This window comes from Plutella xylostella, chromosome 6 (assembly GCF_932276165.1).
Source record: "Plutella xylostella chromosome 6, ilPluXylo3.1, whole genome shotgun sequence".
NCBI classification, from domain to species: Eukaryota; Metazoa; Arthropoda; class Insecta; order Lepidoptera; family Plutellidae; genus Plutella; species Plutella xylostella.
In genome coordinates, this window is record NC_063986.1 from 11407186 (window position 1) to 11421379 (window position 14194).

Below are 14194 nucleotides of genomic sequence, written 5' to 3' on the forward strand. Positions count from 1 at the left end.
TCTAGCCATAACATTAAAAGAAATGCCTTTATGTGAAAACTGCCATATTGAGTAAATATTTACTTACTAATCGCAAAGGCAAACAACAAACCTGAATGTTTTTTCGAGACAAACGTAAGTTACCTATATACTATGCAAAAGAGTGTTCAATATTGTGATTCGTTTGTAAATAAGTACTATCTTAATCAAATTGGCTTGTTAAATTCCAGATAAAAGAACAGAAATCTACCTGCCTGACATCTAACATGAAGAGATGAAGCAAATTCCCTAACAGCATCTAATATCCTGGTCTCTCGGTACCAAATTGTAACGTTTTGCCCTACCTCCAGCCTACTTAACTCCTACCTAATGGATTTACTAGAAGATATTTGAAACTACAACTTACTATTAACACTGGTTATCTACACTGGATTCTTCCCACAATGAAACAATACTTTTATCAAAGATCTTCGAAAACCGCCAGAAGGAAGCTCAAGATTCAACTGAAAGACTAGAAGGGAAAACAACCTAACAAATAAACTGAAGACTTAAAAGTGAAACAAATACTACTTTAGCTTGGCCATGAAACATCCAGGGATCCCCTACGTTGTGTAGTGTAACCCAATAAACGAAAGCTAATGAATTTAATAAAACTATGAACGTGAATTGATTACAACCTTCCTAACTACCTGCCTAAAATTATTGATCTATACTTACTACAACTTTTATTTGTATGATAACTACATATTTACAGGTAAGTGCTATTAGTGAATTTCAATTTACATAAAGGTAAAAATAATGTAGTTTTTTTTTTTGTGTTGGTTTAAAAGGCAAGCCCCTCCATACGCTTTGTAGGCCTTGATCACTACACTCGATTGAATCAATATATAAGACTCAAAATAGATAAATAAGTAATAGCAAATATTCAATCGAAGCCTTCGTGGGACACAACCATGGACTTGGACATCCCTCCGCCAACAATCACTTCCCTTGCTCCTAACCTTATATATTTACATGTTTTATTTTTATTTCATGTAAATAAATCAACATGAATACATGTTGTCAAAGCTAAAGGGGACATATTTATAATCATAAACAAACTGAATATTAGAATAATCCAATGATTTATAGTATAGTAACTATGTAAGCATGAATTTCATAATAGATAAGTAGGTACTTGACAAATACATGACTCTAATTAATAGCCAAGTGGGAAGTGATTTATTCTTTTAAATTACTTAATTGAAAGGTTAATTATTATGAAATAGTTAATATTCTTTGATCTTATTGGAATATAACCAGTAAAGTTGTAGTAAATATATAAGATAACAAAATATCCTAGTTTTATTTATTTACATAAGAATATAAAGCCTTATAAGGAAACAAATACTTCCACAAGTTAGAATTTACACAACTTTCTGAAATGTGTTAATTGTGACTGAAATCTGATCATACTTCAAGTTATTTGTATTCATTGAGCGATTATAGAACCAGAAATGATTTGATTTAAGTATCTAGAACCCTTATTTGTGGTATCTTGACACTTATTAGAGTAAATTTCTCCGTTAATCAATTCTACCCCCAATCTGATACAAAAGCTTATTGTACTCAAAATCAAAATAAACTCTTCTGTAATATTAATATGGATTATTGTGATACAATAAACCAAAATAAGTTAGATAGACCATAGATTCTTTAAGTAGGAGTATTTGTTTACTTAATGAAAAATCAATAATTTAGACAAAGAACTATAGGACAAATTTGAGGTTATGTGAAATTATTTTATCTGATAAAATTATTAAGTACTTTTGAAGTGATATTTATTGTAAGATATTATTTAGTTTATTATTTATGATGAAGTAACTACTTTCCCCACCCTAACCATGAAGTTACCTGCCTATTTGTGTCTAACCAGAAGGCCCTATTCTAATCTAAAATGTGTTAATTCAAAACTAGGGAATCAATCCCACATTTACATTTAATTGTGTGGTGTGTAATGTGTAGGTTTTCTCCGGGTGATTGGAGTGCACCTTGCCTAGCTAGCTAAATACTGAATGAGCGGGGTAGGTGACCCCTAGTGTACCTAAGCCCTATACCTGTGTGATGGAAATTGCAGCCGTGGGTTAACGGTATGGCACCCGGGCGACTTGCAATCTCCGAGTGTGTGTTATAAGTATATAAATATATATGTGATAAAGATCAAGTAATAGTCCAGATTTTTAAATCAAAGATCTATTCTTGAGGAGTGTATCCCTTCACGTTCTAGCAAAAGAGGGACCCTGGTTACTCCATAGCCAGGCCTAACTAACACTACCCGGGGGCCCTAAAACAAGACTTGGTTGAACGACACCGTTAGGTATCCGTCTTGCCACCTTACCATGAAGGATTTAGACTCTAGAGTACACGTTCCCCCAAAAAGCTAAAGATCTAGTCGAAAGCCTTGGCAATCTAAAGATCTAATTAATAAAGTTTCCAAATTACGACAGTGCCAATCACTAAGGGATGTCCTTGCCATATACATTTACATATATGGACGAAAGCGCTTTCCCAAAGCAATACCACCATCGTACGTTGAGAACTAACAATAAACAAAATAAAAACTAAACCAACGCGGAAAAATCCCAACGTGTACCCGATCACAAGAAAATTACTAATGGCCGCCGCCGCCTCTCGCATTCCCTTTTATACCTTCCTACTAGTCCTGTAAAACAAAATGGCGGAAGCCCGGAGCAGGGCCGGAGCAGCGCCGGAGCAGGGCCGGAGCAGCGCCGGAGCAGGGCCGGCGCAGGGCCTACGCAGGGACGGTGCAGGGTCTACGCACGGTCGGCGCAGGATCTACGCAGGGGCGGTGCAGGATCTACGCAGGGGCGGTGCAGGGTCTACGCAGGATCGGTTCAGGGTCGGTTCATGAAGTTAGCCGACTCCCTAAACAATTTCATAGACTACCTTTCACAGCAAAAATCTTTTTGAGAAATAAATGTCTTAAACCGTAAAATCCCTCGGGAAAACCCTTCCTAGCGCAACAAACCCTACGGGAGCCTTCTAACATAGTTTAAATTCATTATTTGCGGAATCATTAATGTTTCGGCATTGATGGAACATTACAGGCTCTCATTTGTAAGGTTGTTCAAATCCAGCCATGTGCCAATGAACTGTTAAGAAATAAGGTATTTAAGCAGAATTATATAACATACTGTACAAAGGTGAAGGAAAACTTGAGGAAACCTAGATATATCAAAACGCAAATACACTCATGAGAGCATTGTAAACGTTCCAGTGACATATGGAACGGCAAGGGTGTTTTGAAATATTTATGAAGGTAATGAAATGATAGGTAGTTTGTAGCCACCCTTGCACGTGGCAACTCTGGCAAGTGTACTGGAACTTGGTGTTTTTTTTTTTAAATTAATGCATTGGATCATAAATTATATGAATGGCATTGGACTCGGAAAGCTCGCGGGCAAAAGCTAGCTTGTAACCAACCAAATGTGTCTCTCACCTGGCTGATCTTGGCATGGCAGTCGCGGAAGTTGAGCTGCTGGATGCGGTTGTGTATCTGCTTCTGCCCCACCACGGGGGGCGTCTCGCGGTGCGGCGCGTCGAGCCCGCCGTGCACGAACGACGAGTAGTTGTTGTAGAACCTGCCGGGAGTGGAGGGGTTAGTGAGCTTGAATGCTATGCAGAAGGTCCCGGGTTTTATTGCGGCCAGGGCAGATACATTTGTTTAAAGACAGGAAGAGGAAAGCTATAGATCGCGTCAAGTGGCGTGCGTTTGGGAGAGGCCTATTTCCAGCAGTGGACTGCTATAAGCTGATGTCGATGATGAAAGACATGTATTTGTACTCAGGTGTCTCGAATCTGTCTTAGGTGTTAAATAGAAAAGATACTGCCATTTTGCGACAGCCATTGAATTTTCGCTGGGTGTTAGCCCATTATTTAATTTTGGTATGTCAGTACATCAAGCCGATCAGCTCGAGCTTATACAATACAGCTCAACCAAATATTCAAATGAATATAATACTGAGGCTGTCTATGTGTACATAATAATATGCTATACTACCTGGCATACTTATTTTCCTACCAGTTATTGTGAGCGACGGCGAGCAAGTATTAATAGCATTCTGTTGAGCTGTGATTTTGATTGAGGATAAGATAAGTTCTCTCCCCTGCAGTGCAAGATGAATAGCCGTCTAATTCTTGAACTACTGTATCTATACAGTCAATTGAGCTATAATGATGGCAAAAGGAGCGGTGGTAGCTCAGTCGGGTAAGCGCCCGCTTCTCACGCAAAAGATGCGGGTTCGAATCCCGGCGCTGACATGTACCAATGAGTTCTTTTAACTTAAGTACAATGTATACCATCGCTCTTACGGTGAAGGAAAACATCGTGAGGAAACCTGCATATCTAGATTTAGCACATCTAGATATGTGAACCCACCAACCCGCAGTGGACCAGCGTGGTGGGAAATGGTCCAAGCTTAGGAAGGCAGTTTAGACCTTGGGGATATGCACAAAGGTTCCACTCGAGAGAGCCAGGTGCAGGTACTAACACCCCCACAGAGAATAGAATAGAATAGATGGCAAAATTGTTATTTCAATGAGGTAAAACCGATTTCTATAGAAATAAAGACATTATTTATTTATTTCTCTTGTAGTCTTTATAATAAGTACTACACTGTATACTGTATAGTAGGTACTTACCATTCTTACTACCGTATTAAAAGCTCCACAGAAATCAGAATACACAAATAGACACACTGACAGTAAAAAAAACAGTACAAAAACATAATAGGTTGCTGTCCAGAGGGTCAAAAAGATAGCTCAGCTCAGCATGTGCCGTAGACAATAAGAGCACAGCTTTGGTTTTCAGCTGGCTCTTATACAAGTGTGAGCGTACCTGTGCAGGTGTGCGGGCGCCTTGTTGAGCAGTGTGTAGTACTGGCGGACGAACTCGCGGCCGACGCTCTGCGGGGACGGGGACGCCTCCATTACCATCGCTCAAGATCACTCCACACGATTTAGCCCTCTGAACACTGTAACATACGGGACAAAGTTGGAGATTACAATACATTACTCTTAATTTGCACGAACATTAAACAACTTATAGACTAAAAAAGTTTTATTGCGTAAATCTCTCTTTCTCTTTTAATCTTGATGAAAGAGATAATATAAAAAAATATTTTGATGTAGCTGTGGTGCAAGCCTATACTACTTGACAGTTGGATTATCCAGTTAATTCAAATTACCCATGAACTGTTAGCCAACAGGATTTATCGCTAGTTGTCTTGTTTCACTATGTATATGTACATAGATCAAAGCAGTAAAATCATTGCTTACAAATTTTCAATTTTACCAGTTGCATAAAACTGCATAGTGATAGGAGATAAATATGAAATAGGTACAATAAATAATCTTATATGTATAACTGATACAAGCATTGCAATAAACTTATCAGTACTCATCTATGTAAGTTTATAAATATGTAATCAAGCCAGCAATATAAACTATCTATAACTTTAACACAAGGGCCTTGTATACATAGATCACAATTTTATAATACTTTAGTACCTAATAAAATTCGTAATGACATGCAATTGTATGCTAGCAGTTGCAGTTAGCTGAGAAAACTAGAATTTAGTCTTGAATATTCATTTCTTTAAGATCAGGTGCATTAGCCATGGCTTTGAGTACTCTGTTTTGGAATCTTTGGGATCTCAATAGATAACTGGCATGCTGTAACCCAAAGTCGAATACCATAAGTCCACACAGGTTTCAAGACTGTTGAAACAATTTATTTTTGAGTAATAGCCTAGATTTTCTACCCATAGGCCACTCCCGTGACCAATATCTATAGTTAGCAGAGATACTGAGTGTAAATATGATGGGAGAAAAACAGCTACACAGAAGCACTTTTAAAAACTGATTAGACTGATTGAAGTAAACTCTGGAGATCTTCTAGTAATAGCTCTAAGAATGGCTTTAGTTCTTTATTACAAACCTTGTCAGTGGATAGAACAAGCAAATGCAAGAAATGAATACCTAAAATAAAGGCCAGTGGAAATTTAATGATGATCAAAAAATATTACAGAACTGAATTAAAGGGAATTAAGTGACCGAATATGGCATCATGAAAAATTGTAAACACCACACTTATTGACCTCTGAAAAAGTACACAATACACATTTGAACTATAGTATATGAGGAGGTTGTATCAGCCTTCAGAAGTGAAAAAATCAGTAGGGAAAGCTTGAGAAGAGGCTGCCGAGGCCGGGCCGCGCCGCGACGGACAAACAAAGTGAAACGGAACTGCCAATGGATCTGCCGTCAAGCACGCATGGCCACTTTCAGTCGAAGCCCCCACAGTTCTAACATCACAATTCTCGTATTATACAACGTTTGCCGGGGCGATTAGTGAAATATTTACTCAAGAAGTCCATTTAGTCGGAGAATTCCTATCAAAGCGAAGAAATATTGACGAGGATTAACCTCTTGACGAAATACGATCGCCGACAATCAAAATATTGCACATTCATGTTATTGAAAAAGATGAAAAGGGAATAATCTCACCTCAGTAGAATCTAGGCATCAAAATAGCGTAGTTTAACACGATATAAACTGAAAGTCGCAATTTTTCACGATAAATATGAACTGAAAACAGAAAAAGAGCCTACCTCACCGTCGGGTGTCAGTTTATCAGTGTTACCATTTGATAAAAATAATATAGGATAATACATTTTAAAAATAATAGTTTACAAAAATATACATACAATTTGTGTACTTTAAATACAAAAACAATATGTATAAAATATTCAATTAGTTATTCAACCTGAAAAAGTAGAATCATAATAGTATATAAAAAAACATATATTTCCCAGAATAACCACCTCACGCTTTGGTAGCATTTCATATACAGCGACATCTATTGTTGAGTAGCGTTACTATTATACAATCTCGGAATAAAGACTTACCTACTTTTTACGCTCGTTCTTATTCGCAGCATTGGTACAGCCTGGCAGAAATGAATAGAAAACAGAAATGGAGAACTTGCATACAAAATAGAAAAGAAGTTAATTAGTTTTTGTATTTCACAAATTTTTATGTATTCTCAGCATCAATCTATCTATATTCTATATATCAGACAGTGATGTTGATGATCTTTTTCTATCGTGTGAATGCACTAAGCTAAATTCCTCCAGTGTTTTGCTACTCTTATTGCGAGATCATTGGTCTTCATCAGGTCTCCTTGACTGCATTTTGGGGCATTAGGACACTCTATAAGGTGTAACGTAGTCTGGAGGCTTCCGCAACTGCATAGAGTGCTGGCATTGGCTGGGAGCATATCCCATCGCCTTAAATTGTCCTTCGTCCGGGCAACGCCAGCCCGGAGGCGGTTTAGAGTTTTCCATACAGACCACTGTTCACCCCTTCTCCATGTTAATGATGATGATGAACCAAGGGTGGGCTGGAAGAAATTTCTTTTTGGCAATAAGCCCGCCTTTGTGTACAAAATTTTCTTAATTTGTATTTTTGTCTGTGTATGTTTTTGGTATGCAATAAAGTGTCTATGAATAAATAAATAAGTAACTACCTATGAAAATATTACAAATATATACTCTAAGTAAAATATAGAGAAGTCCTTGATTTTAACCCTCATCCTTCATTTCTATCGCAGACTACTTTCCAGTCAACCTGAGTTCCGATTCAGTGCGACGCGGATGACCTACACAAACGTCCGCGACGGACGGTAACATGTGTGAAACTTGGTCTGAGTGTGAAACCTTACAGCGCGGGCAGAAGGACGCGAAGCTGTCCGCGGAGAACTATCCGCCCGTGCATCGTGTGGACTGTCCGCGTCGCACTAAAGCCGGCCTTGGTATATGTATAAATAAAAATAAAAAAACTTATTAGGTACCTAGGTTGAAATATTTATTTTGATTCACAACTTTGGGATGATAAATATTTGAAATGTCGACTCCAGTCGACACTGACAAAACCCAACATAATGTTGAAACTTGCCTACTGTGCAATAAGAGGATTTCTAACAGTAAAATAAAAGAAAGGTCCAAAGTGGTGTTATTTTTTGATTAAGCGCTGAAGCTGTTTTGCGGTTTGAGCGAGATTATACTGAGGGAACTGAAGATATTATAAATCATAAAAAATTTATTAATTCGTCTTCTTTTCTGAGACGCCGATTTCATATTCGATAGATTTGTGCTAAAATTTGCCAGGCTGTGTTTTATTCTTAGTATTTACCTATATTGGAACGCAATGCTTTTGATGCCGCGGCAAAATTATGGTGGTTATGTTGGCTGTAGTATTGATTCATAAATTTTCTATCTCTCTCACTCTTACTTCAAAAACTTCTTCTGTCTCTTTCAATGGCCATTGACCCGAAAGATCTTTTGTTGTGATTGGTCCAAAATGTGCGGCTTTTTTCATTGCTGCCAACATTCGAAATAGTTACGCGCCGATCAACGCGCACTTCCTTTCCTTCTTCTGCAATTGGCGTTCATTGTTGAAGGTCGTGTGTAGGCCTAGATTTTAGTTCGTAATTTATTTTAGCAAACACTAGCCATGGCTAATAACGACAACTTTGCCCAAGACGTTACCGAATCGCAACTAAATGGAAATGGTGAAAATGGTGGAGGAGATAATCAACAGGAAAACAGTGCCGAAGCCCCCGGACGCGATGACGACAGGTACAGTTGGCTTTAATTATTTCAATTTGTATTATTTTCATCATATTAATGTTTTAATCGCTTTAGTAAAGCAGTTATTCCAAAGATTCGTAAGCTTAGACCTCGACAGATAAGTATATTTCCTTTTTACAGTTATAGATCTTTGTTCACCGCAATGGCGGCACCCCGGCATTTCTTTATCATTGGCATTTCAATATCGCTTGTAATCCTTACAATCTTTTCAAAATTTCCTGTTTTTATATTTGCAGTAACTTATACGCTTTTAAAAGATTGATCTAGACGTCATAGTTTTCATTTCTGACAACTTTCAGGTTAACATTTCACAAATTTAGATTAATCGACAGGCGCGTGATGTAAAATGGCGTCATTTGGCGCGTCTCTTTGCTCCCGGCATCGGCCAAGTTCCGTTATCGATTTTTTTATCACTTTCGCTAGCTGTAGAATGTTACGGTTTGGGAGCGGTTCTATAGCAACCGTTTGTTATAACGGTACTTCCTTCGTACCTATTTGCAAGATTTTAAATCGGTTTTTGCGTACGGTGGTTGGCGCGCCGGATAGCCGGGCCCGCCGGCGCCGGCCGCGCGTGAGTAGCGGCGGACTAACGCTGTGTCCTCTCTGCAGGTGTGAGCCTGCGTCGCCGGAGCTGCTGCCGCCTCGAGGACGCCATGGTATATATCCGCTGGGCTCACACTAAAGTAAACCTATGATCAGACTGACTAGGTTGTCTTGGCCACTTAATTTTGGGCCACACTTGCATTGCCAATTTCAAATCTTGCGTTTCACTGTAACATTCTTGTATCATTTCGTTGTCACTTGGTAATGTTAAATTTTACAGATAATTTTTGTAACTTACAGGTTCTCTATTTGTTTTGCTGCAGTGCTTGGAGTTTTTTTGATTCAAAAAAGTAGCTGTAAAGTACTGTAATCAAGTACTGCATAGTTTTAAATTGTTATTTTAAGTACCTACCTAAAACAGATTCTAAATTTTGAGACACTAGTCTATTGTTGTTGTTTTTGTTTAGTCTAATGTTTCTTTACCTAATGTTCACAGAAAACTATTTGTTGGAGGATTGAGCTGGGAAACCACAGACAGTAAGTTGAATTTTATACTACAGTTCTTCTGTAATTATCAAACAAGTAAAATATGAAATGATGACCTTTTTCAGTTCTGCTTCTGATAGTTTTGAAGAAATCTATACCATATTATCTGAGCTCATACAACAAAATTATCTTAGTTTTTTTATATTTAGTAAAATACTAAAAATTTATTTTTTTTTCTTTACAGAGGAGTTACGTGATCACTTTGGCGCGTATGGAGAGATTGAGAGCATTAACCTGAAGACTGACCCCAACACCGGCAGATCCAGAGGATTTGCTTTCATTGTGTTCAAAGCACCTGAATCCATCGACAAGGTTATGGCAGCAGGAGAACACACCATCAATAACAAGAAAGTCGACCCCAAGAAAGCGAAAGCACGACATGGCAAGATCTTCGTTGGTGGACTCAGCAGTGAAATCTCAGATGATGAAATTAAGAACTTCTTCGGCAGTTTTGGCACGGTAATTATATTTTGAAATTATCAAGTAATATTACTTGCATTACAACTTCCAACCAACATGATGAAAATTCCGGTTATGGTGAGATTAATATATCTAGATTTCTTTGAAGAGGACTCCGGGCCACTGACATTTTGACAGCCACTACACAAAATAACCTGTCTTATAATACAAATTTCAGTAAAATTTTGTTTTCTATTATAGATCATTGAAGTTGAGATGCCCTTCGATAAAACGAAGAACCAGAGGAAAGGATTCTGCTTCATCACATTTGAATCTGAACAAGTTGTCAATGACTTGTTGAAGACCCCCAAACAGACCATCGCTGGCAAAGAGGTGTGTAATGTGACTATAATATATGAACGTATCTTAATTCTGCCTTGTCCCTTAGTCAAACCTTCCAATAATGATGTATTTTGTCGCAGGTCGATGTGAAGAGGGCAACTCCTAAACCCGACGGTCCCGGAGGCATGGGCGGGCGCGGAGGACGCGGCGGGCGAGGCGCGCGTGGCGGGCGTGGTGGCCGCGGGGGCTACGGCGGACAGGGCGCGTGGGGCAACCAGGGATACGGTGGCTACGGATACGGCCAGGGCGGCTATGGAGGTGGCTACGACGGCTATGGAAGTTACGGCAGCTATGGCTACGACGGCTATGGCGGCTACGGCGGTTACGATTACTCCGGCTACCCGAATTACGGTAAACGCGGCAAGCAGAACTAGTAATATTAGCAACCCACCGCTAGCCTGCTCACCGACACATTACCTCGACTGATGTTACCTGATCCCTAGGATGTAAATGTAGTGTAAGGCGGCGAGAGGGCGGCGTGTTCGCACGAGCGGGGCACGCCGCTCCCTCGCCGCACTAGGTTTAGTCGTCAAGGCCTTCCGTCCTTGAGTTGCCTGTTCACCTAGCAATGTATAAAATCTTACATTTTATTCGAAGAGATCAACATCACATTAAGCTTAGATATTAGGACTTAGTGTGTAGAAAATATTTATTTTTCTAATTAACTATTTACAATGATGAATATTCTATCGAGATAATGTGTAGTTGAATGTTGTTGAGGCGAGACTTATCAGATAACCATGGGTTGGTCTTTAATCATTTTCAGTAATAAGTTTATAATCGTACTTTTTTCATAACTAATCAGTAATTAATCAAAATTTAGCGTTTGTTTAGTTGGACATGTAATTGTCTTCACCTGCCTCGGCACTCTGCCTGGTGGCTATCAGTTAAGAGTGGTCCGCTGTGTCAGTGTCAGCTCTCGTCTGTATGATTGTGTATCTGTATAGTAGAGGTAGTAGTGCCCTCGCCCATGGAGCTATCACTCTTTGTCATTGTTTCAATGGGTATTATTATTATATTCTGTACATATGTTACCTGCCTACTTATGTTTTTATAAGTGTTTATTTTGTAATACCACATTTGACATGTGTAGCAATGTCGCCCGAGTTTTATTTTATTTTGGTATTTTTATTTTACCTATTGACACTCTCGCCACTTGCTACATTTGGGAAATTGGGGTAATATATGGAGAGACATTGTGAAAGTGATAAAGATATGATGAAGCTTTTGAATAAAGCACTGTTACAAAAATTCTCAATGTGTTTCCATATATCACCCCAACCCACTGTCCTCTCATCCATATTTTACACACATTGGGATTTGGTGCATTCTGCGTTACTAACAAGCTATCCTCATGCTTCTGAATAGGTACCTCTTAGCTCTTGATCAAAAGTTTTGGATTCTATTGAATCTGATTTAATTAAATATTAGGTCTTGATTTTAAAGTTTTGGGTTCTATTGAACCAAAATATATTAAAACTTAGCCGAACAGTTGCCGTCAATATGATGCCACCTATAACAAAAGCATTGAAGTAAATAGCGTGGACTAATAGCGTTATGTTGCGGGCAGACTACGGCGGTTACGGTGGTTACGAGGGCGGTTACAGCGCTCGCTCGGCACCGCGCGGCAAAGGTACTGCCACACCTTACAGAAAAACACTAGACTGTAGCATTCATATCTACTACATAGACTATCAAACTCGCACACGTTTTCAATAGTGTAGATTTTTGATGGACGGCACTAACAGAGATTCAGTTAGGTGATCAAAACGTTTGCGAGGAGTCATTATCCATCACATAGCATTACTAGATCTGTGTTGTATCGTACATTCGTCTGCTCGCTTACATAATTATCTACCAGTTTGGCTTTTTATATTCTTGATGAATTAGTTATTGAAAGTATATTTTTTCTATCATTCATTGCATCTGGCCGACTTATTTATAAAAGATGCATTCACTTGTATGTAAATATTAGTCACATAGTATGACGTAATAGTAACCAGTACTAATAATAATGTGGTAGTAACAAATAATGCATGTAGTGATAACATAACTAATCATAACATTGAGGTGATTAATTTATTTAGCAAGACTTGTGTAAGAATTCTTATCTGTCCCCGTCACCATAACATGAATGCATTTCTCCTTACTTGTATAAAACATTTCTATCTAATTCCTATGTGTTTAATATTAAGTGTGCACGATTCTTGATAAGTAACGATTAGGTGTTCACTTATAGTGAAGGGCACCGAAGATCAGGCTGATCAATGCGATGACTTTACAGCGGGCTACCAAGGTGGGAAGCAGAGGGGAGGCGGTGGGGGTCGCACCAACCAAAGGCACCAGCCTTACTGAGCACCGTCCCTCAAGTACCTGCCGATAGTCATCTCACTCCAATAGTAAGGTACACTTACCTATTACATGTTATATTTAGCTAATAAATATAAATTTATTCTCATAATTTATTGTGTGATCTATGAATCTATGATAACTCATTAGTTTATTATGCATCCCTAAACCTCATAAAATTGGTAAATAATAATGAATGCGATTAGCACAGTCTATCTTACTCCACTGTTTCTGATCCTCTTGTACCTAATATCTACAGTGGATTCAATGAAATGTTTTTTTCTATTCCAGGTTAAGTCACCGGTCATGAACTCTTCCAACGCAGCGTCTTGCGTCGGGAGCGTCATTCCATTCCACATTACGTTAAGCGAGTAATCTTTCTAAGATTTTTAAGATTTAAATTATCGTATGTAACGTCGCACTTGGCGGCGATTGCATATTTATTAATATAGATATGGAATAGATTCACTTGAGTATTATTGCCGATTGATTTGATTCAATTAATTTTTGGTATTAATCTTACCTTTTCATTTAAAACTGAATTAATTCTAGATAATACTAAACAGAGCTTCAAAGTAACAAGAGTTTGTATGTAGTAGATGAAAGTTGAAGATGTAGATCACCGAAGAGGTGTTGATGTATGCGTGGTAGTGTGAGTGTTGTATCGAGTCGCCCTCCACTCGACAGTTTTGTCAGTCATTTGTTTGTTCAGGATCTCATTGCAGAAATGTTGTAAGTTTATATTTTTTAATTTGGTAATAAAAAGGAATCAGAATCATGTAATTTTATACAAAGTAGATGTTTCTTCCAAATGAGTAGGGATGAAATTTAAATTCTAGAAATAAGATCGGACATGAACAAACTGAAGATGTACGAATGTATATCTAAATAAATAAAAGAAATGTGTAAATAAACTATTGACTTTCAGTCTGCATGTTATAATTATGTTCTCAAGAATATCAAGTTGCCACTCACCTATAGGTAGATACGGGGTACGTCAGTCTAAACATAATCCCCATTTTAATAAAATTAGGGTCTACTGCGCAGTATCTGTACAAAAACCGGCAGAACAAAATTTAAATTTACTATTTTATAATAAGGGTTGAAGGTAGATCCTTTCATCCCTCAACTGTGTCCCATCAATGATAGGGACAGAAATTAAATTAACATCCTCTACATAATTTTATACTTGTGTCGAATCTTCCCTTTGTTCCCATCGAGTCACACATCAAACCTGTCACACTGTATACAGTTGGGAATTCTTC

General features: G+C 38.3%; 2 protein-coding genes and 1 non-coding gene across 12 annotated transcripts in view; 2 read left to right on the top strand and 1 right to left on the bottom strand.

The window, feature by feature from the left end:
• The window catches only part of LOC105387874 (ras GTPase-activating protein-binding protein 2), a 33694-nt gene extending 26962 nt beyond the window's left edge, over positions 1-6732 (bottom strand). For 2 of the 3 annotated variants that reach the window (XM_048621935.1, XM_048621933.1), the window contains exons 1-3: positions 6547-6675; positions 4877-5012; positions 3479-3620 (exon numbers count right to left, since the gene is read on the bottom strand). In XM_048621935.1, the coding sequence (XP_048477892.1) occupies positions 3479-3620; positions 4877-4974 (240 nt within the window). In that variant the 5' untranslated portion in view covers positions 4975-5012; positions 6547-6675. Of the gene's footprint in view, positions 1-3478; positions 3621-4876; positions 5013-6546 lie in introns of all 3 variants that reach the window. The other variant, XM_048621934.1, reaches the window with a different exon arrangement.
• A 1728-nt stretch (positions 6733-8460) lies between these two features.
• On the top strand, positions 8461-13393 carry LOC105387854 (RNA-binding protein squid). Of its 8 annotated transcripts, XM_038119679.2 has the most exons (9): positions 8540-8678; positions 9300-9346; positions 9730-9770; positions 9964-10238; positions 10440-10571; positions 10661-10931; positions 12151-12213; positions 12820-12984; positions 13221-13393. In XM_038119679.2, the coding sequence occupies exons 4-8, from the start codon at positions 10095-10097 to the stop codon at positions 12933-12935; spliced, it is 726 nt and encodes a 241-aa protein (XP_037975607.1). In that variant the 5' UTR covers positions 8540-8678; positions 9300-9346; positions 9730-9770; positions 9964-10094; the 3' UTR covers positions 12936-12984; positions 13221-13393. The 8 variants fall into 8 exon arrangements, with proteins under 8 accessions (XP_037975600.1, XP_037975601.1, XP_037975602.1 ...); XM_038119672.2 differs by lacking the exon at positions 9300-9346 and having other exon boundaries at positions 8461-8678; XM_038119673.2 differs by lacking the exon at positions 9300-9346 and having other exon boundaries at positions 8461-8678; positions 12820-12979.
• On the top strand, positions 9823-9892 carry LOC119694241. Its single transcript, XR_005254808.1, has one exon. It is a non-coding gene; the product is annotated as a small nucleolar RNA snR61/Z1/Z11 (small nucleolar RNA).
• Positions 13394-14194: the final 801 nt, after the last annotated feature.

What these genes read in the sequence shown, in the direction of transcription:
- LOC105387854 (XM_038119672.2), top strand. Translation starts at nt 8,554, where the DNA reads ATGGCTAATAACGACAACTTTGCCCAAGACGTTACCGAATCGCAACTA. An exon ending in GAGCTGGGAAACCACAGACA is followed by an intron (nt 9,771 to 9,963) that starts GTAAGTTGAATT and finishes TTTTCTTTACAG; the next exon opens with AGGAGTTACGTGATCACTTT. An exon ending in CTCGGCACCGCGCGGCAAAG is followed by an intron (nt 12,214 to 12,819) that starts GTACTGCCACAC and finishes GTTCACTTATAG; the next exon opens with TGAAGGGCACCGAAGATCAG.